The 25,651-nt window shown below is 45.1% G+C and overlaps 1 protein-coding gene across 1 annotated transcript; it reads right to left on the bottom strand.

Moving 5' to 3' along the window:
- Positions 1-80: 80 nt before the first annotated feature.
- On the bottom strand, positions 81-21,240 carry GCDH (glutaryl-CoA dehydrogenase). The gene is made up of 12 exons (XM_063294405.1): positions 21,127-21,240; positions 20,454-20,569; positions 20,250-20,285; positions 18,903-19,046; positions 11,337-11,399; positions 9,591-9,761; positions 7,960-8,089; positions 7,425-7,641; positions 6,448-6,551; positions 3,178-3,303; positions 2,092-2,252; positions 81-1,943 (listed from the first exon to the last, which is right to left on the bottom strand). The coding sequence occupies exons 2-12, from the start codon at positions 20,554-20,556 to the stop codon at positions 1,870-1,872; spliced, it is 1,329 nt and encodes a 442-aa protein (XP_063150475.1). The 5' UTR covers positions 20,557-20,569; positions 21,127-21,240; the 3' UTR covers positions 81-1,869.
- Positions 21,241-25,651: the final 4,411 nt, after the last annotated feature.

Raw genomic sequence — 25,651 nt, 5'->3', positions numbered from 1 at the left:
TTTTTCCCCTTCAATTATACAACTAATGTCAGTGCTAGGCAGTACAGTGTGCTATGGTAAACCACAACAGAAACTTTGCATGTCTGTCCTTTTAATTAGAAACATCTTTACATTGTTGTCCCTGCATTTGCATCCTATTTAGTGCTGCTGAAACCTTACAAATAACTGACTTCTTAGCTCATGATTGCACACCTTTTCTTGGGTGTTGCAAGCTTTACTTCAACTTTGAGTGGTATGCTGAGAGCTCCTCTCCAAAAATCAGGGATAAGGAGTTGTGGAGCCAGGATAAAAAAATTGATTACATTTAAGTTGTCTTTAAATATAATCATTATTTTTTTCCTTTTCACAATGTGGTGGCAATATGTGGCGGTCTCTAAGGCCTACATCCAAGGCTCAGAGATTGGACCTAGAACCTCATGTCTTACACCCTTAACTGTTCCTTAATCTAACAGTTCTGTTTTGGAAAATAAAATTAGTTACTAGTTCTTTCAGTACATAGATTAAACAAACCAACCCCACAACATACTATGAAACACTCAGAAAGTCATACTGCATAGTAAAGCACATAAAACAGAGAATTAAGAATCTGAATATACATTATGTAAGAATCTTGATGATAGGGACAAATTTGCTGGATTATACATACATATTACGTGTCATATGAAATCATAAAATTCCCAGCCAATTGCAAAATATAGCTCAACATCACTGATCTTGGAATACCACACATCAGTCTACAAGCCACACCCCCTACTATATGGTATCTAAATTCTAGCATTAAGAACTCAGAAATGCCACAGCTCCATTCATTATTTTCTGAATACTTAACCACAGCAGCAGAGGTATAACACCCAAAAGCTGGAAGTAGCACTTTACTGCTTTAAATAAAGGCAATCTCAATGTTCTTTTACAAGTATAGTGACCGGACTCAATGCCCTTGGTATATTAAATGGACAGGGGCCATTGGCACTCACAGTCTCCTTGGCTAGAAACAGTCTGTTTTCTGTACTTAACCTCTATCCAAAAAGTTAAGTAATTTTAAGTGCTAGTAAAGATGTGAAATAGCTGTTCACAGGAAAGGATGGTTTTCTGTGGCCACTAACATTAGCATATTGGGTCTTCAACTAATCGCCTCAGCACAAACTAGTGTTAGAAATTCATCACATTAAATTTATTTTTGAAAGAGCAAAGGGGAACATATTCAAAAGTGCAAGGGTCCTAGCTGAAATAGCTTAGCACTCCATCAAAAATGTATTCTGATGTTAAAAAAAAATCGAAGTCTTTATTTAACAGTGTCACTGAAGGCACTAAAAAAACAGCAGTCAGTTAAGTCACATGGCAGGATGAGCACAGAATAGGTAGTAAATTCTGATTTTCATCTTCTGCGTTTGTAACTATTACAGGTTTCCTCTTACACGAATACTAAAACCCTAGTTTTTTTAAAACTATAAATTGTAGATAACCCATACTGGTATAGATAGACCTCAAGGCTCTGACTGGATCCTGAAGCAATCAAATACAGTCAGTCACATACCAAAACATTTTGCTTCAAAAACAACTGGGCAATTCCAAAATACTATTATTTCCTAGACCATAGCATTACCCTACTACCAACTAGAAAAACTGGTTTTCCTTTGGCAGAATGCAGCACTTTTAATTTCTTTCTGCACTTCTGGTGAACAACTGAGAATTTTAAAATGCCTGATTTGTTTCAGCTTACAAATAGAGTTCAGCTGAATAAAATAACTTGATCAGAGTCTGGTGAGCAGAAGCAGTCATGCGCAGCTTATAAAGGTATTGCAGCATCATAATCCATCTCAAGTAATGTTCTACGCTGGAATCATGGGGAACAAAGCTGAAGTCTGGAGTTTATTTTTCAACTGTGAAAGCCTGAAGTCCAGTGATAGCTCTGCCAAGAATGAGTGCGTGGATATCATGAGTCCCTTAAGGCAAAAAGGGAAAAAATTGTTGTTAGAATTTTTTTTAAAAACCCTATGGATTATCCCTTCAAACTGATATAATACATAAATGAAGCAAAATAATAGTTTCTGAATAGTATGTCTGCTAGACACAATCACAACCCCATTTTACCTTCATATGTGTTGACTGCCTCCAGATTCATGACGTGCCTGATAACATGATATTCATCTGCAATTCCATTGCCCCCAAGCATGTCACGAGCTTGCCGGGCGATCTCCAGGGCTTTCCCACAGGAATTCCGTTTCAGCATGGAGATCATTTCAGGAGTTGCCCTGGGAACACAGGACAGATGCTAGAATGAAGCAAGGATTGAAAGGGCATAGGTCCCTAGGCTTTCACACAAAATAGGTAATGTCAAGTTAGATGCGACAGGAATCACACCTAGCGTGGCACCATTTTTAAAAAATTAACTGCTGTGGGGCAGGAGGACCAAAGTACGCAGGGGAGATGAGAACTCCCCTCCCAGAAAATCATCAGAGGTAAATCTCCCTCCCTCTCTCATTAGCTCTGGAAAGGAAGCTCAATGGCACTAATGGGTGCTTTCTTTCTAGAGCGACAACCACAGTCAAAGATTTTCATTGGGATTATGATGAAAAAGAAACGAATGGCAGTAACTATCCACATCTTGTGATCTGGCAATCCTTTGTTCCTGCTATTGTTTTGAAAAACACAAGCTTAACATTGTAGTGTCAGGCTTCCTCTCTTAGTTGACTCAAGCTTAGTTGCAGCTTCCCAAGCACTTAGCATATTATACAGCTGATTGTCCTCTGAGAGCTGAAGTTGCAGCTCCTTTTTTATACTCTCTTAAGCTTAAACTCAGCTTCTTTTTCTCCTTCCCTTCCTGTAGCTTAATGGAGACCTTGCTTTTTCTCATGCCTGGTATAAAATGGTAATGGATTACTGTATTTTGAGTATTTTATTGTCTCACACTGCAACATTGGGGGGAACCTGAAAAAATTGCAATTCATAGATTTAAAAAAATGAGAACAACTGTCTCACTCAATCCTCTCTTTTATCTCTGTCTCTCTCCAGCAGAGAGGTACTGATCTTTTAAAGTGATTCCCCAGATACAAAGTGAAGTAACGCAATCCATTTTATCACGCTGTGATTCTTTCATTTGACTGAACCTCCCCATGAAAATAAAAAGTCACTGTGCACGAATTCTGCTTTTAATCACACACACAAATATATGCCTACTTGTCTTCATCTTTCAAACGCCCCAGCTGTAGACAAGCCTGTAAGCCAATAGTAATCTCTGTGAGCATGTCAGCCAACTTCTTTTGGATCAATTGGTTTCTTGCCAAGGGGACTTTGAACTGGATTCTAGGATGAATGGATAAGATAATTCAGCTTAAACCACTGTACAGGTATAACAGAAAAAGGGTTGATAAAAGTCTGGAAGCATCTGGAGGATCACCATGTAGACCGATGCTAGAAGCTTTCAAGCATGTAAAGTTCATTTTAAAGAAGAATTTAGATATAACAGACATAACAAAGACCAGATGGAATAGGATAAAGCCATTTCTGTATCCTGTGAGATGCAAACTTGGAAAAAGAGGTGGAGACTTGGAAAAACTCAGTGGAGACTTTGGAATCATATGCCATGAACAGCATACAATCAAGCAAACTAGATATATTAAAAGTGACAGAATACTTTACGGAATCATTTTGGGCAACAAAATCTAGCCTGAAGTGTGATTTAGGACTGGAGATACACTATTGTCACTTTAATTAATATACTTGGGAATTATGGAAAATTATGGGACATCCAAATCTGAAAGTGCAGTTGCTTCTATTAACCTCATACATTCCAGCAGCCCTTTTCAATTTTTTTTTTACCAACTGTCCTCCTTAGTAATTTTCCCTGGAACAAGTGACCATGGAACTGTACAAGTGGAAACCATCCATGAATAATCTTGATTGGTACCTTGGGGACTTAGGGCAAAGCAGAAGAGTTGTCTGAATCAAAGAGAAAATGTCTGTGTAGTTGTGGAAAATTACTAGGGAAGACAATTGGTAAAAAAAGAAGTCGAAAAACGAACTATATGGAATAATCCTATTAAAAATCCCTGAGATTTATCTAATGAATTACATCCTAAAGGTTAAGAAAGATACCATCAACCTGAAAGGTCATTAGACTGGTCTGTGAGCCACGTTAAGAAGAAAAATGTAGGAGAAAAGAAAATCTTCAGAAAACGGAAGTATAGCTCAAATAAAAGAGTGAAAAGGAATACAATCCTTGCAGAAAAGAAAAACAAAGAAACAACATGGGATTCAAAAAGGATTTGGAGGAGCATATCACCAATAGCATTAAGAGCAACAATAAAAATTATTTAAAGAGATCAGAAATAGGAGATAGGTGAATCACTAAGGAAACTATAGAAAAGCTTATTTACATTTGCCTTCACTGAAGAAAATGTAGGCTAGACATCCATGCCTTAACTTCTGCCTTCAGGAGGCAAATCTGAATAACTGCCACAAATAGCAGTGATAAGTGAAATTCTAGACATTACTGACAAATAAAAAACAAATCACCAAATCTAGACAGTGTTCATTTTCAGAACTTTTAAAGAACAGAAGTATGAAACTGTTGATTTTCTGACAAATATATGCAAAATCTGTGGAACAATATAAATCTTAGGGTCCTCTGTGAACATTCTGGGATCCCAATTTTTTTTAACCCAGGCGGATGAACAACAATCTGGTGAAGTTCGCTGAAAATACCAAATTATATTTTTCATGGTTACAAATGGGATAGCAAAGAGCTGCAGATGTATTTATTCAAGTTTCTTATTATAGTAAACTCTTGATTTAATGGACATCAATGTAGCAGACTTCAAATTTAATGGACAAAATCTGCTGGCTTCAAATGACTGTTACAATTGGCATCACACAGTGCCTAGATTGTTGCTCACTTTTACCTCTCTCTTTACTAACTCTGGAAGATCCTCTGGCTCCTACATTGGCTCAGTCCATAAAGTCGGACAATCCATTCCCAGGTTCTGTTCTTCAGCCTCCATAAAGCCTCTCACCTACGGCTCATCTTCCAGATATTGATCTGCCAAGTTTATCTTTGTTGGAGTCATCTTTGACTACAGCACTAGCACTCAAATGCCTGCAGCTGGTGCTGTTTTTTGTTCCTTGGCTACAACTCAGTTCCCTTTTTGCTTTCAATTCTTGGCCCATTCGCTTTAACAGACACCCTTTCCCACATTAGAACTTTAAATCAAGGACTTACTGTATTAAAATAGTAAATGTACATTAATTAGATTTGAGACCCAATTAGTAGTTAAGCTGCTGGACTAGAAATTGGGAGACTTTAAGTTCTAGTCCATCCTTAGGCATGAAAGCCGGCTGGATGACTTGGGCCAATCTCTCTCAGCCTAACTCATTCACAGGGCGGCTGTTGTGGGGAAAATAGGAGGCAGGAACATTATATATGCTGCCTTGAGTTGTACAACATAAAGGCAGGATGTCAATCTAATAATAAATAAATAAAAATATAAGCAAGTGAAAAGTGATACAGATTAAGGCTAAAAACCTAAATTTCATAAATGGGCTGGAGGTCTCTGACAAGACAGGAATCTAGGAATTATAATAGAATTCCATAATAGAACAGAAACTATACTTCAGAAAGGGTATTATGGGACCTGAAAATATTCAAGAAAGGGATAGCTAAAATGATCAAGCACCGAAAAGAAAGGACTGTTATAAGGAACACAGTGCTAGATTAGAGTCCAAAGCGATTCTTCTGTTCAGTTGAATAATACTAGTTTTATAGAAATCTACCCAATTAATGTTATTGAAAACATTCATTATACTTGGTGGCTATGAATCATGCCCTAAATGTTGCTGTATCAGGTCTAAGAGATGTAAGCAGATGATGTCTCAGAATCTCAGATGATGTCAGGCAAGTTCCCTGAATGTAAAATATGGGTGTCCCAGCAAGAACTAGATATACAACCTGCAAAACTCTCATTGGGCTCTTAGTCTTCAAATTATCTGTACATTTAATCATGTGAATTAAAAATACTATTTTTAAAATCTGAAAGTACAGACATGCCAGCTTTTACATTCTGCTAATTCTGGACAGAGTTCATCCACACAGGCATGCTGAAGCCTAAATAACCCACATAATGTCTATTGTATCAAAGTGCTGCGGTTAGAGTCCATGAAATATAAATATAATTTATTACTTCATGGATCCCCTTTCATCCAATACATCCTCAGCAAAACTGACATTGCTGGACACCTTTTTTCAAATCTGAGCTCAGTCAAGGATGCTCAGTATGGTCTTAAAACAAAGCTTACAATCTCTTCCATATGACTGACATCATGGGATCATATCACAATCACAGTGGTAATGTAAATGAAATATTAAGGATACCTACATATTAGTATGTAAGTCTCACTGTAACCGTGTCTCATTTTCTATAGAACCTCTCTCCAGAAATCTTGAGACTTTACCTGTCCAAAGTATACTGCCTGGCTGTCTGCATACAGAACTCAGCAGCACCCAGTGCCCCCCAGGAGATGCCATAACGTGCATTATTCAAGCAGCCAAAAGGTCCCTGTGGGAAGAGAAAGCCATTACAATTCACAGAAAGAATTTACTGATATTTCCTTCAATTCCAAACAGACATTGACTTCCAAGGATCATCCACATGATTCACATCCACTTTCTGCCTACTAGCCACACTATTCAGCCTGTGCAAGCTTACACAGGGGAGTGCCCTAAAGTCTGTTTTACATATTAAGTCCTCTTTAAAATTATGTCATATATCCCTCTGTGAAATTAGCATCTGATATGGCTAAGTTATTTTGTAGCAGGTTGTTTAAAGACAGGATCTCATCATACAAAAAAACATGGAATACTAGATTTATATTTCTTCCTTGTGGTGAAAGGTGAAAGGTCCCCTGTGCAAGCACCAAGTCACGTCTGATCCTTTGCAGGGACGCTGCTTTCACGATGTTTTCTTGGCAGACTATAGCGGGGTGGTTTGCCATTGCCTTCCCCAGTCGTCACCTTGCCCAGCAAGCTGGGTACTCATTATACCGACCTCAGAAGGGTGGAAGGCTGAGTCGACCTGAGCTGGCTGCCCGAGAGAGAATCCAGCTTCTGCTGGGATTGAACTCAGGCCGTGGGGAGAGTTTTGGTTGCAATACTACCGCCTACCACTCTACGCCACACAAGGCTCTTATTTATTCTTGCAATGCAATGTACACATTCTTAATGAAATAAACAGCAAACCTTACAGCTAAATCATCTAGAAATACTGTAAGCTTGAACTAAAAATATATTTTCAATCCCTCTCAACATCCCTGATAGTAAACTAAAGCTAGCACCTCTTGTAGCATTCTTGGTCACTGCACCATTCACATACAGTAGTCCCACTTCACAGAGTCAATGCCAATGAGTATCACATGGATTGGAGGGATCTTACTGCGAGTCCAGACACTTTGGGTAGTAGATTCTCTTCAGGCACTTCTATGTCTTCCATAATAATCATCCCAGTAACAGAGGCCCGTAGTGAAAATTTGCCCTCAATCTTTGGGGTGGAAAGACCTTTCATTCCACGTTCCAATAGGAAACCTCGCACTTTGCCATCATCACATACAGCCCACACCACACACAGGTCAGCCATTGGAGAATTGGTGATCCTAAAAGAACAGTAAGTATATTGCCAATTGTTTGGTATGCCACCCAACACAGGCCTTATAGAAGTCAAGCTAAAACTCAGGTGGCTAAAAAGAAACACTCTAGAGGGGGGAATACAATGTGAAAACTATCTCTGGATAGTAGCAAAACTCAGGTGGTATCTAATCTTCCAGGAATAAAATCTAGCTCAGTCCTGCTCCCTCAAATCTGTCACAGCAATTATCAGGATCTTAACCTTTTACCGCTATTTCAAAATAATCCTAGCGGCCTAGGTTACTTCTCTGCCTCAATCCCTGTATACTGACAAGTGCAAACCTCACCAGGTCTTGGAACCATTGAGCGTGTAGGTCTTCCTGGAAGGGTTGTACTGGGCCCGAGTCTCCATGCTACCAGGATCACTTCCATGGTTAGGCTCTGTAAGCCCAAAGCAGCCCAGCAACTCTCCTTTAGCTATGGAGAAAAAATGAAGAGATGAGTGCAGCAATTCCCAAAGTACCCCTTATCCCTTTTTCACAAGTCCTGTTGTTACTCACACAACTTCACAAGAATAATTCCGTGAAACACCCTGGTAGGCAAAAAATTTCACAGATTCTATCAACCCTTCTGGATTACAGTATTGCATTATTTACTTGTAAAAGGCGAGAAGTAATTTTTAAACAAATTAAACAGCTGAAGCTATCTTAATAAACAACATGATCAAAAATCAGCAGAACCACAAAAAGAAGATAGAAGCTGGTTTGAACTGCAGAGCCAAACCAGAAGGAAAGTCCTGGGAAATAGGGAAAGGAACAAAACAACAATTAACTAAAGCATGAAACTGAAGTATCAAAGTAGTAATAGGAAAACTGAAAAAAATAAAGTTCTGAGTTTTTTTTAAAGCTCAACCAAATTCAAACTACAGGATGAGGAGGAAATCTGGTAAAAAATCACTTCATTGTTTTTTTGGAACAGTGAATGAGATACCTTAAGAGTTCAAAGTGAAAAAAGGTATATAGATTTGAGATATCAAGGAAAAACAACAACAACACTGTCTTCTATGTGCATAAAGGAGATAATTATAATTTTGTTCTAGTTATTGTTGATTATTTCCAAAGCTTACAAATCAAAAGACTGAGAGTTCTAGTCCCACCTCAGGCATGAAGCCGGCTGGGTGACCTTGGGCCAGTCACTCTCTCTCAGCCCAACCCACCTCACAGGGTGGTGGTTGTGGGGAAAACAGAAGGAGGAAGGAGTATTAGGTATGTTCGCCGCCTTGAGTTATTTATAAAAATAATAAAGGTGAGATAGAAAATAAATAAATAAAAGAAGGGGAGGATTTCTAGTACATACTAGAGATCCCCTAAATACTTTTAAAAAATCAAACGTAAGAACATCAATATGATCTGATGAAATACACATTTTTAGGATGTACAGAATGCTGAGATGTCAGTTGAGAGATGGGTGGGAGAAAATAAAACCAGTTCCTTTCAGTATTAGGGCAAGTTTAAGTATGAAATGAGTGTGCATGTGCATGTGTGTGTATGTGCAGTAATGATAGCACAAGAGATACAACACAAAAGTTTTGATATAACTGAACAGTAACAGTCCTCTAACCCAGGGTTTCTCAACCAGGGTTCCATGGCACCCTAGGGTTCTGTGAGAGGTCACTAGGGGTTCCCTGGGAGACCACAATTTATTTTAAAAATTATTTCAAATTCAGGCAATTTGAAAAACAAACAAACAAATAAATAAACAGTCTTCACATTAAAGAGGTAATTTTCATTATTTTCAGCTTAAGAACATTGTTAATGCATATATACAGGCCTAGAAGTGAAACAAATATAATAATTTTGTAACTTCTGGCCTATATTTGAGCCTGAATGTGCAGGGGCTCCCCGAGGCCTGAAAAATATTTCAAGGGTTCCTCCAGGGTCAAAAGGCTGAGAAAGGCTGCTCTAACCTATTTACTCACCCAGGCGTGGCAAGTATTTCTGCTTCTGCTCCTCTGTCCCATATGCATATATAGGATGCATCACCAAAGATGACTGAACACTCATGACTGACCGATAGCCACTGTCCACCCTCTCAATCTCCCTGGCCAGGAGTCCATATCCAACGTAAGTGGTCCCCGCACAGCCATAACCTAAGGCAAAAGAATGGAGAATTAATTGTAAACCCACCTGTGTCAATAAATCAGCAATAACCCCATTAGGTAACTATCCTGGAGGATCCTACCTCCCAAAGATTTAGAAGGAAACAAGAAAATAAAGGGAACAATTTATTTTAGGAGAATAGTGCCCTAATACTCCAAGATACCTCAAAACTTCTTTTATAAAGCATCTTGCAGATATAAAGCAATTGTTATATCTTCAACAGTCCCTAACATGGACTAAACACAAGTTTCACTAAGTCTCTAAAGTAATAATCTTAGTACTTCAAATATGATAAATGATTGGCAGTTTCTAAGCTCCCTAAACCTGGATGTTGCACAATTGTGCAACACTGGAAAACTCTAGATAGCAACTGAGTTGTGGATTAACAAGGCCTCTTCAGTTGCTATATTAGAAAAAAATCACAAAGTTAAATTAATGAGACATCAGAGGCAAGAACCACAATTTTATCAAATTTGGATAGATTTTATGGTTTATCTCAGTAGCAATAGACTAATCTGGTATACTTTATATATATGACAAATTTTCATATGGAAGGTACCTGTCTCTTTATTTGCATTGCAGTAGATCTCTTTTGTATTTTCTATATTTTTTTCTTTTTTTCCCCTCTATATGTATCTTGGATTTATGTTAATGTAATTACCTGATATCGTTTGATAAAAACTAATAAAAATATATTTTTAAAAACTTCCCTAAACCTGGTTTTTAAAATTTTGTATCCTATCAATCATCTTAAGAAGCTCTTTCAAGCATTTCAAAATTCATAACAAAGCATTTAGAAACAAAATCAAACATTTAATTCTGTAAGATAAACCACAACTGGTTCAGCAGCACAACCAAATCACTGTTTGGTCTAGTGGTGAAGGCAACAGGCTAGAATCCAGGGGACTGAGAGTTCTAGTGCCACCTTAGGCATGAAAACTGGCTGGGTGACCTTGGGCCAGTCCCTCTCTCTCAGCCCAGCTAACCTCACAGGGTGGTTGTTGTTTTGGGGAAAAGAGGAGGAGGAAGGAGTATTAGGTATGTTCCCCGCCTCGAGTTATTTGTAAAAATAATAAAGGCAGGATAGAAGATAAACAAAAAACAAACATCACATTGTTACCTTTCCAAACACTCTACTTCATAGCAAAAATTGCAACACACTTTACAGCAGATGGCTGTGGATGAAGGAAGACATCCAAAACATACCTCCCATTATTCATTCATCCATCGATTTTAACCATATTTTCCCTTATAGGCCAACAAAGCTAAATAATAGAATAAAATATTAAGGAACAAATAAAACTGCAAATAAAACTCTGAAGTCACTGACTAAATACAGATGTAAACTAGCAGAAACAAAGGACGGATTAGTTGAATAGAAGAGCTATAAAAATATTTAGAATGTGGTGATGATTTATCAAAAACCTAAACTACAGCTGAAATGGAGACATAATATCATCTAAACTTCTCCTCCCAAGAAACATGGAAAAGTTCTGGAAGATCCTACATTTCTGCTACAGAAATAATGGGCTCATGTACTGTCATGAGAAATGTTTCAACATTACCTTTGATGGTTGGGCCCAAGACACCAATGGCCCCCATCTCAGACACAATTTCCCGGTGAAAGACTAGAATGAAAATAGGAGAGAATAAAACAGGATGGGAATGTCAGTTACAACACTGTAAGCAAAACCTATTGTAAGAATATGCATTAACGTGTCTATATTTCCCAAAGTGTCATGCGCTGCCTGCCTCTGAATAATGCTCAGACACTGGTTCGTGGATCAGGCTCTGATTTATTCACAGCGCAGTTACAGCGTCGGAAGAAAAAAGCTGAGAGTGACAGGAGCGCGCCGGTGCGGGGTTTAAATACCCCGCGCCGGTCAGCGCCCCCTCACTCGCGGTCACGTCACCCCCCTTTGTCCAATACGTTGCCCTGCCGGTGGGTGAGGGGTTGTGAGGCCCCGCTGGCGTTCCGGGATCGCCCATCATCGGGTTTTCTATTCATCCGGTGATTGCTGTCAGCTGGGCGATCTCCGTTGTATTGGCGCTGATGGCTTGGGTGTGCTCCGTGATCCGTTTAGTTATTGTCTGTTGGCCGTTAGTCGTTGTGGGTTGATGGCTACTTATCTTGAGCCCCTTCACCTCTTTCCTTGCTATTGTCATGTGTGCCATTGCGCTGATGACTTCAGCTCAACGGCACTCATGACATACTGCCCCCTGTCCGAATAGTGCTCCCCCCCGGTTTTCTGGTTTTTTTTTTTTTTTTTTTTTCGGTGGAGCTGTCAAACGGCACTTTTTTTTTTTTTTTTTCCTTTCGAAATTCCCGCCAGAGTAGTTGTCGCCCCTCCCTTTGCTCCTCCCTCTACCACGTGCCTTCCCAGGGTGTATCCATGGTGCGCATGCCCGGGTCCCGTCTTGGCGTGCGCATGCTCCAGCCACACCCTGTTTGTTTGGCTCAGTTCGGCGAGGAGAGAGGCGTGGCTGGTCGGGTGCTTATCAGCTCCAGGTAGGGCCCTTCTTTTTTTCCTTTTAAAGTGCGTCGCCTTTGTTGTATCTCCTGCGCGTTGCCCCCAGGTTGCCCTGTTGACTTGCTTGCCACTCCCCCGTGGCCAGGGGGCGGGGGAGGGTGCTGGCGAACGCTTGTCACCACCTCGTGGGCCCGGGGCGGGGGGAGTGAGTCCCGGGGGGGGGGAGGTCCACCCAAGTCGCGGGCTTGGGGGGGCCCTTTCCCTTGGGGCACGGGAGGCGGGGGGGGCCTGCGGGGGGGGTTTTTGGCTTGCTGACCTTGGTTGTGGCTTGTCGGGGTATGCCTGGTGAAATGCTCCGGTTAGGTCAGGCGCGTTAACGTTGTGCGCCGCCACCCATTCCGGGTGGGGGAAGTGTTTCCACCTGACCAGATAGTGTAGAGTTCCTCGTTGCTTGCGGGAGTCGAGAATGTCCCTTATCTCGAAGTGGTGTTGCCCGTCGATCATCACCGGTGCGGGCTGTGGCGTGCTTGGGTGCCATCGGGAGGTGGTTGCCGGTTTCAGGAGGCTGGTGTGGAACACCGGGTGGAGTCTCCGTAGGTTGTGTGGCAGGTCCAAGCGTATTGCTACCGGGTTCACTATTTGGGTGACTCGGAACGGCCCGATGTACTTAGGCCCCAGTTTTTTCGAGGGTTGGGTTGACTTTAGGAACTTGGTGGATAGGTAGGCCATATCCCCCGCTTGGAACGTCGGTTGTTGGCGCCGGTGCTTGTCGGCCTGCTCTTTGTAGGCTGCCTGTGCATCCTTCAGCGCCGTGATTACTGGCCATGCTTCCGCGATCTTCCGTCCCCAGTCGCTAGCGTCCACCTGGGGTTCCGGGGGTTGAGGTAGCTCCGGTATGGGGACGAAGTCGCGCCCCGAGACTACTTCAAACGGAGTTTCCCCGTGCTCGTGTGGACGGCGTTGTTGTATGCGACTTCGGCGAACGGGAGCAGTTCAGCCCAGTCGTCTTGGTGGTAGTTAGTATATGATCGTATGAATTGCTCTAAGGTGGCATTAAGAACCTCTGTGGCTCCGTCCGTCTGGGGGTGCCAAGCCGTAGATAGGGCCTGTTGGGTCCCCGTCAGCTTTAGGAAGGCCCGCCAGAATTTGGAGGTGAACTGTGTGCCCCTGTCGGTCACCACACGTGCGGGACATCCGTGTAGCCTGTACACGTGGATGAGGAAGAGTTTGGCTAGCTGTTGTGCGGATGGGACCGACGTGCAGGGGATGAAGTGGGCCTGCTTTGAGAAGTAGTCCTTCACCACCCAAATGGCCATTTTCTTCTGGCTGGGTGGGAGGTCCACTATAAAATCCATAGAGATTTCCTCCCATGGGCGGGAGGGTTCTGCCACCCGTTGTAATAGCCCCGCGGGTTTGCCTGGTGCCCGTTTGGCCCTAGCGCACGTTGGGCAGGACGCTACGTAGGCTTTTACGTCGCGCCTGAGCGCGGGCCACCAGAATTGACGCCGTGTTAGGTGTAGGGTCTTGAGGAACCCAAAGTGTCCCGCTTGTTTGGCGTCGTGTGACCTATGCAAGATCGCCTGGCGTTGCGAGTCCGGGACGTAGATTCTGCCTTCCCCCCATGCTAGGTCCTGTGCCATCGTTACCTGTCGAGGTTTGCCAGGAACCAGGGGTCGGTTTTGAGGGCGGCGGCGAGGTCCGTGCGCATTCCCCCTGGTAGTTGCGGTTGGCTTCTTCCGGTCGCCGGTTGTCCCGCCGTCGGCTGCGCCGTAGAGTCGAGCTGCCTCCGCGCGCCGCTTCGGGTGGTCACGGCCATCCCCAGTTGCGAGGCGGATAGGGCCGTCCCAATGGTGTCTGGGGCGGGCTCTTCGTCTTGGGGCAGTCGGGAGAGGGCGTCGGCCAGGAAGTTCTTTTTGCCCGGCATGAACTTCAGCTGGAAATTAAAGCGGCTGAAGAATTGGGCCCATCGGACCTGTTTTGGGCTAAGGCGTCTGGGCATTCGTAGGGCCTCGAGGTTCCGGTGGTCGGTCCAGACCTCGAATGGTTGGGTGGCTCCCTCGAGTAGGTGTCGCCATGTCTCTAGTGCTGATTTCACCGCGAAGGCTTCTTTCTCCCAGACGTGCCATCGCCTTTCTGTCTCGGAGAACTTCCTTGACAGGTAGGCGCATGGTTTCAGGAGTCCCGTGGGGTCTTTCTGTAGCAGGATGGCTCCCAGGGAGAAGTCTGAGGCGTCGGCTTGGACCACGAACGGCCGTTCTGGGTCCGGGTGCGCGAGGATTGGCTCCGTAGTGAACAGCGCTTTCAGCTTGTTGAATGCGGTCTGGCACGCGGGAGTCCAATTCAGCACTGTGCCTGGGTTCTTGGCGCGTCGGGTGTCCCCCACCCCTTTGGTTTTGAGGAGGTCCGTTAGGGGGAGGGCTATCTCTGCGAACCCCCGGGCGAATGACCTGTAAAAATTCGCGAATCCGAGGAAGCTCTGTAGTTGGCGTCTGTTGCGGGGGCGCTCCCAGTTTAGCACCGCTTCGACTTTTGCGGGGTCCATTTTGATGCCGTCCCCGGAGATTCGGTACCCCAGGTAGTCTAGGCGCGCTTTGTGAAACTCGCACTTTGTAGGCTTGGCATAGAGCTGCGCCCTTCTGAGCTTGTCGAGGACTTGCCTGACTAGGGTCACATGTTCCTCGTGCGTTTTTGTGTAAATAAGGACGTCGTCGATGTAGACCAGGACCCCTTTGAACAGATGTTCATGCAGTACCTCATTGATGAGCTGCATGAACACCCCAGGGGCCCCCGCGAGTCCGAAGGGCAGTACCTTGTACTGGAAGGCGCCTAGGGGGCAGTTGAACGCCGTCTTCCATTCGTCCCCCTCCCTGATTCGGATGCGATAGTACGCCTCGCGAAGGTCCAGTTTGGAAAAGACTTTGCCCGTGGACAGGTGGGTGAGCATGTCCTTCACCAGGGGTAAGGGGTATTTGTTGGACAGGGAAGCCGCGTTTAGGCCCGGTAGTCGGTGCAGAGCCGTAGGGTGCCGTCTTTCTTCTCCCGGAATAAGACGGGGGCTCCGACCGGTGAGCATGCTGGCTCTATGAATCCCCTGTCTAGGTTTTTATCGATGAACTCCCGGAGGGTTGCCATCTCCTTCGGGGTCATCGAGTAGATCTTTGGTCTAGGTAAGGGGACGTCGGGCAGTAGGTCGATCCGGCAATCCGTCTTGCGGTGGGGGGGTAGTTGGTCAGCTTCTGCCTCTCCGAAGACCTCGGAGAAGTCGGCGTATTGTTCCGGGAGGTCTGCTGTGGTAGCGGCGTTGTCTTGTGTAGTCGCCTCCGCTCGTCCTACAGTGGGGTTGGTTCTGCCCGCTGGAACTGGTGCTCGATACTCGCCGTCGCCGAATGTGAAGGTGCGGGTCTCCCAGTTGATCCGCGGGTTGTTTGTCGCGAGCCATGGCATCCCCAGGACTGCAATGGGCCGTCCGATGTGCGTGACGACGAACGATGTGCGCTCGGTGTGAGTGCCCATTTGCAGGGTGACCGGCTCGGTTTGTAGCGTGGCTGGTTTCCCTCCCGCTGTGGAGCCGTCCAGCTGGTGGAATGCCAGCGGCGTGGGGAGGGGGAAGCAGCGGAGGTCGAGTTTGGCGACTAGGTCGGGGTGGATGAGGTTTTTTGAGCACCCCGAGTCCACTAGTGCCGCGGCCGTGGTGGCTCCGTTGCCGGCAGAGAGTTTGATTGCTGCCATTATTACGGGGCTGTCGTCGTTCCGTCGAGGTGGTCCGCGTTGCTGTCCCACCGCCTGCCTCGCCACGCGTTTCAGGGCAGGCGGGGAGCTTTTCCCGCCGGCTGGTCGGGGTCTGCGTTATCCTCTTCCCCCCAGTAAGCGTCCCAGCCTTCCTCTGGTGTCGCTGTGGCCACGGTCATTCGTCGGTGAGGGGGCGGCCCCAGGTTGGGTGGTTTGGGGCTAATTTTCGGGGTGGGTTTGGGCGCACTGGTCGGCGGTCGGTTGGCGAAGCAATCCACCGTCTTGTGCCCTAATTTGCCACACCCCCCGCAGGGCTCCCGATTGAATTTCTTTTTTGGGTATATGGGGCCGGCCATCCCCACGTGTGGTGCGGGTACCTTTTTCCCGGCATAGTTTGTGTCTTCCGTGGTTGTCATGAGGAAGGTGCGGTGCGCGTGTTCGGCTTTCCCCGCGAGGTGGATCCACCCGTGTAGCGTTTCTGGGTCGTCGCGGTAGAGGGCCCATTGGAGAACGTCGCGATTGAGCCCCCTTTTGAACATTTCCAGCAGGGTGGTCTCGGACCAGTCGCTGACCTTCCCCGCGAGGGCTTTGAACTCCAGGGCGTAGTCAGGGACCGTGCGTGTGCCCTGTTTAAGTCTTTGGAGTGCGCTTTTCGCCCTTACTTTGGCTAGGGGGTCTTCGAAGTAGTTTTTCAACTCATTGATGAAAGCGGGGAAGGTGGCGAGGGCGGGGGAGCTGGACTCGTACAGTTGGACGTACCAGTCCGCCGCCCTGTCTTGGAGTTTGATCGCCACGGCGGCGATCTTGTCGGCCTCGGAGTCGTAGGAGTGTCCGTGCCTCCCCATGAACTCCCTAGCGTTCGTGACGAAGAACGAGAGTTTCGTGGGGGCCCCATCGAAGAAGATGGGGAAGTCCTTTGGGGCCCGGGCGTTGTGCGCGGCCCTGCCTCTCGCTTCCCGGTCTGTGGTGTCGTCCGCCTGTGCCGTCTGCTGACCCTCCGCTGGCCCGTGGGGGTTCGGTGCTTCGCTCGGGGTGTGGGCCTGTGCGGGGACGTCGTTGGGTGGCGCGGGGGGCATAAGCGACTGGAGCATGGTCCGGAGTTCCGTCAGTTGAGCCCGCATGGCCGCGAGTTCAGCTCGTGCCTCCTCGTCCACAGCCCGCGCCGCCGCTGGGGCCGGTTCCGTTGGCGCGTCAGCGGGGGTGGGTTGCCGGCGGGGTTCGTCCTCCCTCTGCCGCGGGTCCGCTTCCTCCGCCGTCTGCTGGGTGTCTCCATCGTCCTCCTCCGTGTTGACCGCCGTTGGGCTGTCGCTCCACGCCCGTTGCTGGGGTGCGATGTGGGGCGCGGGGTCCTCCGCTGGTTTCGGAAGTCGTGCTGCTCCCTCCCGCGGTCGGGTTGCCTCCGTCGCCATCTCCCCTCGGGGTTGGAGCTGAGGCTCGGGTCGGGTGGGGTGGGCGTCCATGGCTCCGGGAGTCCGCGGTGCCTCTGGCCTTGGTCGGTCCTCCTCTGTCTCTTGCCGCGCGGCTCGCCCTCCTTGCCCGCGCCGCTCCGGCCTCATCTTGCTGGTCTTCTCGCCGTCTACTCCTCCCGCGGCTCGTTGTCGTCCGGTGGGGCTCGGCGAGGCTGAGTTTATGACTCTCAGCTTTATGTCATGCGCTGCCTGCCTCTGAATAATGCTCAGACACTGGTTCGTGGATCAGGCTCTGATTTATTCACAGCGCAGTTACAGCGTCGGAAGAAAAAAGCTGAGAGTGACAGGAGCGCGCCGGTGCGGGGTTTAAATACCCCGCGCCGGTCAGCGCCCCCTCACTCGCGGTCACGTCACCCCCCTTTGTCCAATACGTTGCCCTGCCGGTGGGTGAGGGGTTGTGAGGCCCCGCTGGCGTTCCGGGATCGCCCATCATCGGGTTTTCTATTCATCCGGTGATTGCTGTCAGCTGGGCGATCTCCGTTGTATTGGCGCTGATGGCTTGGGTGTGCTCCGTGATCCGTTTAGTTATTGTTTGTTGGCCGTTAGTCGTTGTGGGTTGATGGCTACTTATCTTGAGCCCCTTCACCTCTTTCCTTGCTATTGTCATGTGTGCCATTGCGCTGATGACTTCAGCTCAACGGCACTCATGACACAAAGGCTTAGTATGCAACATAGTGTCATGGCTCTGGTAGGGCAACTGCTTCCAAATTATTAACGTATGGGAGTAGTATAATGCTGATAAGTATTTTTCATAATTACTGCAGCACAAAAGCCAGCAATTATTTAATTTACATTAAAATCAGTATTCCATTTTAAAGGGCAGGTAAGGTAGCATATGAAATAATAAACATTTAACAACACACACACAGCGTATATTCTTTCAAGTGAGTCTTGATTCCTAATGGCTACATGGACTAGTTCCCGCAGTTTTCTTGATAACATTTTTGGAAATGGTTTGCCCTTGCCTTCTTCCTAGGACTGAGAGTAATTAGCCCAAAATCACTCAGCTGGCTTTGTGCCTAAGGCAGGATAAAAAAAGACAGTCTCCTGGTGTCTAGCCTTTCATTTCTGAGACCTAGATAGATATCGTTTCATTTCTGAGACCTTGATTACCTGAAAGGAAATCAAAGTACACTTAACTCAGAGATACCACCGCTCCCTTTTGGAAATTGATCCAAAACAATTTACTGATTCTTTCACTGTCCCCCTTGCCACTCCCAGTCAGGCCACTGAATAAGTAACTTAGCTATGTAATGATTTGGCACATTCAGCAAATGTCAAAGAGGAGATTCTGTATTTCTAAAGACAGAATAATACTCTCAGTTCATCTGGCACAATGGTGTATAAGGCAACGATAGGCAATCTGTTGCCCTACATACGTTTTGAATTTCAGTTCCCATCAACCTCAGCCAGATCAGCAATTCCAAAGTATGGAGGGCACCAGATAGTAATACAAAGTTACCTTCATTTCGATTGGCCATGAGGATCCTGGGCATCAACTTTTCCTGGCAATAGGCACGAAATGAGTCCCGCATCATTATTTCCTCCTGAGTCAGGAGCCTTTCCAGCTGTAGGGCATCACGCCAGTCAAACTGGGCTTTTGGAACTGGAAAAAGCAAGGTAGAACTAGCCTAAAGAACAAAGGGACTGATGCAGAAATTCCCTCACCAGTATGAGAGGCACCCATATGAAAAGGCCTGCTGCAGCAATGGGAGTGCACAGTCCAACAATTCTCCCCACAGACAGTAACATGAACACCACTGGAAAATTGTGTAATTGGCACATGCAAGCTTGTATAGATCTCTTCACCTGGCATTACAAAAAGTTTCTCATACACACAGCACAAGATTATTGTCCATTTCAGTATTCCAAATGCACACAGGCAAACTGCAGAACTGCAGTGACACAACTCATTTTTCTCTGAACTATGTTTTGTATTTTAAGTCCTTGTTTCAAGGTGTGAAAAAGGTTTTGTTAAAGGATGGTAATACTGAGGAAAATAGTATCTCATAAGGAACAGGCTGCTTTTATATACATTCATGTTTTTTTCAAGAGTTAATTTGTGCCCTTAATTATTCTATTTTACTTATCTGATTTAATCTTTGGAATTCTTGAAATGCTGGATTGCATACAGTTATTTTATGCTATTTGTTAGATTTCTATCCTGCTTTTCCTACAGGAGCTCAACACAGTTAAATAGCACTCCCTGCTCCCATTTTTCACCACAGTAACAAACCTGAGAGATAGCAGATTGCCTAAAGTTATCCTGTCAAATTGCTTGGCTAGGAGTGAATGCAAATCCATGTTTCTCCAGTCCAAGCAACACTTCAACCATTATACCGTGCAGGCCATGCTTATCCGCATAATTTGTTATTTATAAGCTGAAATTGCAAGCTCAGTGGGGCTTATTTCTGGGAAGATGCATATACAATTGCTATATAAAATTATCAATTGTGATAATGGCAGTATTTGCAGCTAATCGTTTGTGTCTTCCAGAACAGGATATCTGGGACCAGCTTTTGGGGGAATAAAATCTTTTAATTATCTAATCAAAATCTAATCTATTTAATTATCAATTAGATGCACAGATCCAGTGGAAACTCACAACATCCTTCCTCAGACCCACCAAATTAATGACAAGGAATTAAAAGTGAGAATGTATTTTATACATTTTATACAACACAGCAAATAGCTTTCCAATTTTTTTCCAATGTAAGGATCTATAAAATAGAAGGAATGTTGTTGCAAGAGTGTTGGTGACTGTGAGCTCAGATAGATCACAGCTGGCAAGAAAGAGGAACCTGCTTACCTTTGGATGCACTCACCAAGGGCTTCCCTTCTTTTTCTGTAACGTAAGTGACAAAATAAGGCCATTTCTCAATCCAATTGCCTCTTCTGTGCTCCTTCCCCATAAAATCCAACGTCCTAAATAGGTTTATCTATCTCTCAGATGTGGCTCTACTGTCTCTCCCCTCACCCCACTCTGTCCCTGTTAACAAATTCAGTCACTGACCTTTTGGCACAGATGAACTAGTGCTCTGTGCTCTGGTATTACAGAAGTTTGCCACACAGCGTCTGCACTGCAGTAATAGCCTGCTGGGTGACCTTAGCGCCATGGAGGATGAGTGCCTGGAAAAGGTCAATCAGAGAAAATCGTAAGGTCCTAGTAAGTCGTGAAAATCACCTGGGGTGTTCAACGAACTGCAGCTGCCTTCCTCCTCCAGCAAAATGCTGGAATAGATTATGATGATATCCATGCTCAATTCACCCCTATCTATAACACAGAACCAAGAGTGAAACTAAAGCACCACCTACTAAATGAACAGGCAATAATTCCTAGGGTAAAGGAACAGCCAAATAAAGGGGAAAGAAAGGGGAAAAGGTATTCAAGCAGTACACCAGAGGCCTTTAAATTAGAAAACAGAGGATGTCTGAAGCTCACTTCCAGGAATCCTATCCAGCTTTGCGGGAGGGAGCAATGGGGCCTAGCGGTGTGCAGAGTAGAAACCACCACCCATGCTTTTTCTTCTGGGGGAGGCGGCTATTACCAGCGCCTATTCTCCATCTGGGGGCAATGAAAAGGAATCCCGCCAGGGATTTCCCTTCTCCTCCCAATAGGTGCAGGGAGCGCCACTGGTTTCAGGGTCAGGCACTCTAACCCTTAATTACGATAAAAAAGTACTGACCGAGATTGGGGTAGCCGAGACTTCACTTCACGCTTCACTCGTACCTTTGCTCGGAAGATTGACAGGCCGGCAATGACGTCTCCTCCCGGGTTAACCACAGCCCCTCCCTTAGGCCAATGGACTTCGCCTGCCCTTCCTTCCTAGCTGCGCGAGAGGGCGCGCTCCTCGCCCATTGGTCAGGCAGAGGAGGCGTGTGGCCACGACGCAGGCGGGAGGGAGGAGGGGAGAGCTCGGTGGCTGGGAAACGGAGGAGGGAGGGAGTCCCGAAGCGGCTCGGGCGGGCGGGGAAATGCTTCGGTCCTGCAGATGTGGACCTTTGATACGTTTCTCTTTCCGTTCCTTGGCAGTTTTTTTAATTCAGTCTTATATTGCTGTTTATTATGTTGCTTGTTTGCCTTGCTTATCTAACACACATATAAAACTTTTCAAAAATAAAATTGCATCTTTTCTCGCCGAGCATCGATCCTGGTAAGAGCTATACAGTTTAAAGGAGTGTTTCTTTGCAGAGAGTGGAGGCGTGGGTTCAAACACTTTTTTGGGGAGGTGCCTTCTGGCGACTGCATGGGCTAGTCCCTGCGGCTTTCTTGGCAAGGTTTTTCAGAAGTGCTTTGCCATTGCCTTCTTCGTAAGGCTAAGAGAAAGTGACTGGCCCAAGGTCCCCCAGCTGGCTTTGTGCCTAAGGCGGGAGTAGAACTCACGGTCTCCAGCCTGGTGTTTTAACCACCAGGCAAACTGGCTCTCTCACTTTTATCCTTTTAATGAACGTGAGATAGTAGCCTGAGCCAGATGCCCCTTCACAATTTTTTTTTAAGGGCTGGTTCAGGTCTTATGGGGAAATGCCTCTGACCATGTTTCATTACTGGCAGAGTACCTTTGAAAGTACCAAAACCCACTGATTTTTCACTATAAGCTGCGCATTTCCTGGCATCTCCTGGTTTATTCAGGTCTGGTTTTGGTAGTTACAGCTGGGTTGGCTCCTTCCCCTTTTCCACCTCCCCATTGGCAAGCCGCCGGTCAATCGTTTCCTCCAACCCTCGCCCCCCCCCCCCCGCTTTCCAGTTAGGGAAAAAGCCGGATGCTTACTCGGCACCTGTTCGCTTAAACTCTAAAAATTAGGGAACTCTACCTGTTAATTGCGTGCTTCTGGTATGAATTCACAAAAACACCTGTTAAAATGGGTTCTTTATGCTTTGACAACATTCCACTATTATAGTAGTCCACGTTTAGGGTTACTATCTTTTAGTCATTGTATACAGGGCAAGAGGAACACAAAAATTGCTCATGAATAAACAGATACAAATCAGATTATATTGATTTTCACTAGAATGATCTTTTTCCAGTCAATTTTGCAATTCAGTTGTTCTTCCAACTATCCTTTTATCCATATTAAACCTCTCTTTCATCTGATTATTAGAAAACCATTAAAAAGAGTGTTCTTCTGTTACTAATTGTTCCCTTGTCTTCATCTTAATTTCTTACTTTGTATTAATAAACTCTCATGTTAGCCATCATTCTTTATCTGCTATTTCTCTGCTGTAGAAAGCTTCTTGAGTGGATGTCAGCAGTGATCTCTTTGGGCAAAGTCTAGACTTATATTTGTTCCATATTCTTAATAACATATTTCTCAGGTAATGATTCTTAACATCTAAATTTCCCTTTTCTCACAGTCTGGCAAATCAACATATCCAAGGAGGAAAAGTGTTAATATTATACTTTCACCTTGTACAAAATAAACACTTCTTCCCTTCATATCCCCAATTTGAGCTTTTAACATGATAGTGGCAAACCACATTTTAGCAGCTGCAGCTTTTCTTGTTATAAAAGAGCAGCAATTGGATTCTGCATGTCACCTGTTCATTTATTTTATGCCATGAAAACAATTAAAGACACAGAATTCAACATCTGTGTAAGTTAGGGATTTTTCTCCATCCCTAACCTGTCTGTGTTCACAGAACTTGCTTACCCATGCTTAACCATAGTTTACTCAATTCCTGCATGGGTTCATACAAAATCATAAAGGAATCACATTAGTTTGCTAGCCTAAGCCAACCCTGCCTTAAAACTTTCTCTCCTACCCCTGATTGATTTTCCTTCTCAATCTCATTAACAAGGTTTGAGAGACAGAGATAAATGCTGTATTCTAGTCCCAGCATTGTAGCCAGGGCAATTCTCTTTCCAAAGTGTCTCTCCTCTCAGAGGCAAGACAGTGTTGGTCCTCAATTCTGTATCGGAACAGGGCCTGCTGCCAGACCCCTCTGAGACCTCCTGATACAAAGCCAGGGCAAGCTGTTAATCTGCATTCATGCTTTTCCCCAGCCGAAAGCTGCCCACTGCTCTTTCAGCTGTCTTCGCAGGGCCCAGCTCCAGCCCATGGGACAAGCACAAAATGTCAGCTGGAGGCTGATCTGGTTGAGGGAGGCAAGGGGGAGACGGTGGAGCGGTGGAGTCCACAGTCTCACTCCTCCACACACTTCTGGAGGACTCCTCCATTTGCTTTCTGGCGTCATTAGAGTCAAGCAAATGCACCATGCCAGAAAAGCTGAGGGCTTCTTCCCTGGGCATGCTTAGTCACGGAAGCGTTATCTCTCAGTTTCCATTCCCCATATGCAAGTAGGGATTACGATCATGTATTCTTATCCCGGGAGTTGCTGTCCACGTATGAATGAAATGAAGCCAACCCTTTTGTAAAGACCTTAACACATGAAAAATAGTAAAGCTACACAGGTACAGTAAATGGTCATCCTGGCTGGGAGTCATAGGTGTGATAGTCCAATACAGGGCAAAAGCGCCAGGTTGGGGAAGGCAGCTCTTGTGTCTAGGCAGGAAATAGTAAGACAACGTAGTCACCTTGGAAAACAAGAGAAGAAATAGGCAAATGATGCCTTTGGACATTTCCTTTCATGCTGGTCAGACTCCCTGTTTCAAGTTAATCTAATGCTTTTTAAGGTTCTTTTCATTAAAATAAAGGCAAAATGGGCATGCTGTGAAACAATGTGCCACATTAACCAAGAATGCCTTTAATGCCCATAAAGAACCTGTTACACACAAAAAACATAAAGTCGTCTTTGAGTTGAACTCAACTCCTGCAAGGGATGTGTCCCTATCATTTTCTACATGGCAGCAGTATGTAACAGGCTTGCCACTGCCACCTTTTGGGATGTTTATTTGGCTTTCAAGTGAAATCTATAGACTTGCTGGTGGTCTCCCATCCAATTGTTAACTTGAGGTCCATTTAGTTTTATTAACTGTAGGTGCTGGGTTTTCTTGAACACTTAATATGGCAGGTGACTTGCAATCTATCCAGAAAACATGACAAAACTAAACTGGGGAGGTAGGAAGCACTTTAGAGGCTTCAAAGGGAAGTGGTGGAAAACAACTCACCAGTTGGCTGCTGGGAAATGGGTGTTTTGTGATTATGACACCCACCATGGTAAGGATTTTGCAAATAACCACCCCCACCCCCACCCATGGCAGCCTTTTTATGACAGTGCCCACAATATGATCCAAGAAGGATGCTCATTTTGCTTATAATAAATGGGGTGTGCATTTTTATTATTTAGACATTACTGTATTGTCTTCTATATTATGAATGTTGCTCTTTTAAAAATCACATTTGTATTCATTTGTATCTCTAACAAGCTCAAGACAGTTTGGTCTAGTGGTTAAGGCAATGGGCTAGAAACCAGGAGCCTGAGAGTTCTAGTCCCACCTTAGGCCTGAAAGCTGGCTGGGTGACCTTGGTCCAGTCACTCTCTCTCGGCCCAACTCACCTCACGAGGTTGTTGTGGGGAGAATAGGAGGAGGAAGGAATATTAGGTACGTTCCCCACCTTGACTTATTTATAAAAAATAATAAAGGTGGGATAGAAAATAAATAAATAAAACTAGGGAGTTTTCAGAATACCAAATTCTAATTCCTGGAACTGCAGAGCTTTTAAAGTACCCCATAGTAAATGTGGGTTTATAACTCGACAGTTTGACTGAACAGGCAGAGTTTTGATCTCTTTTTTCTTTTCAAAATAGCAAAACGTGATGATTCTTTACTGTTCACCTTGGCAAGGACAATGAACAGGTCCCAGTCTTCAACAGGTGGACAGTGGGGAAAGCAACAAAAGGAATCTAAATAAACCTTGAGGAGATGTACTAATTTACACTTTGCCTTTGGGAAGGAAGATCCAATGTAAGGTCAGTCATGACCTTAGCCGTTGTTTTTTTAAAAAAAAATATTTATTCATCAACTTTTGCCACTGCCCATCTCCCCCCAGAGGAGAGTTGCAGGGTGTGGAAAATTCAGAACCCATTAAAAAGCCAGGCTACTTTAAATTTGCATGTGTAAAGCTTGTCCTTCCCTCCCTGTTAGATTTGCAGATATTTTTCTTAGAGGCATCCCAAAGCTTTAGCTTAATTTACCAAGACCTTTCTGTGACTAGAACCCATGGAAGTCAGTGGGGCATTCTAGGTGTATATTTCTAAACTTGCACCATGCATTGCATGAACTCTTAAAGGGCTTTCAGATGCAATCATAT

The sequence above is a fragment of the Candoia aspera genome, chromosome 2 (genome assembly GCF_035149785.1).
Source record: "Candoia aspera isolate rCanAsp1 chromosome 2, rCanAsp1.hap2, whole genome shotgun sequence".
NCBI classification, from domain to species: domain Eukaryota; kingdom Metazoa; phylum Chordata; class Lepidosauria; order Squamata; family Boidae; genus Candoia; species Candoia aspera.
This window is presented reverse-complemented; position numbering and strand designations above follow the sequence as displayed.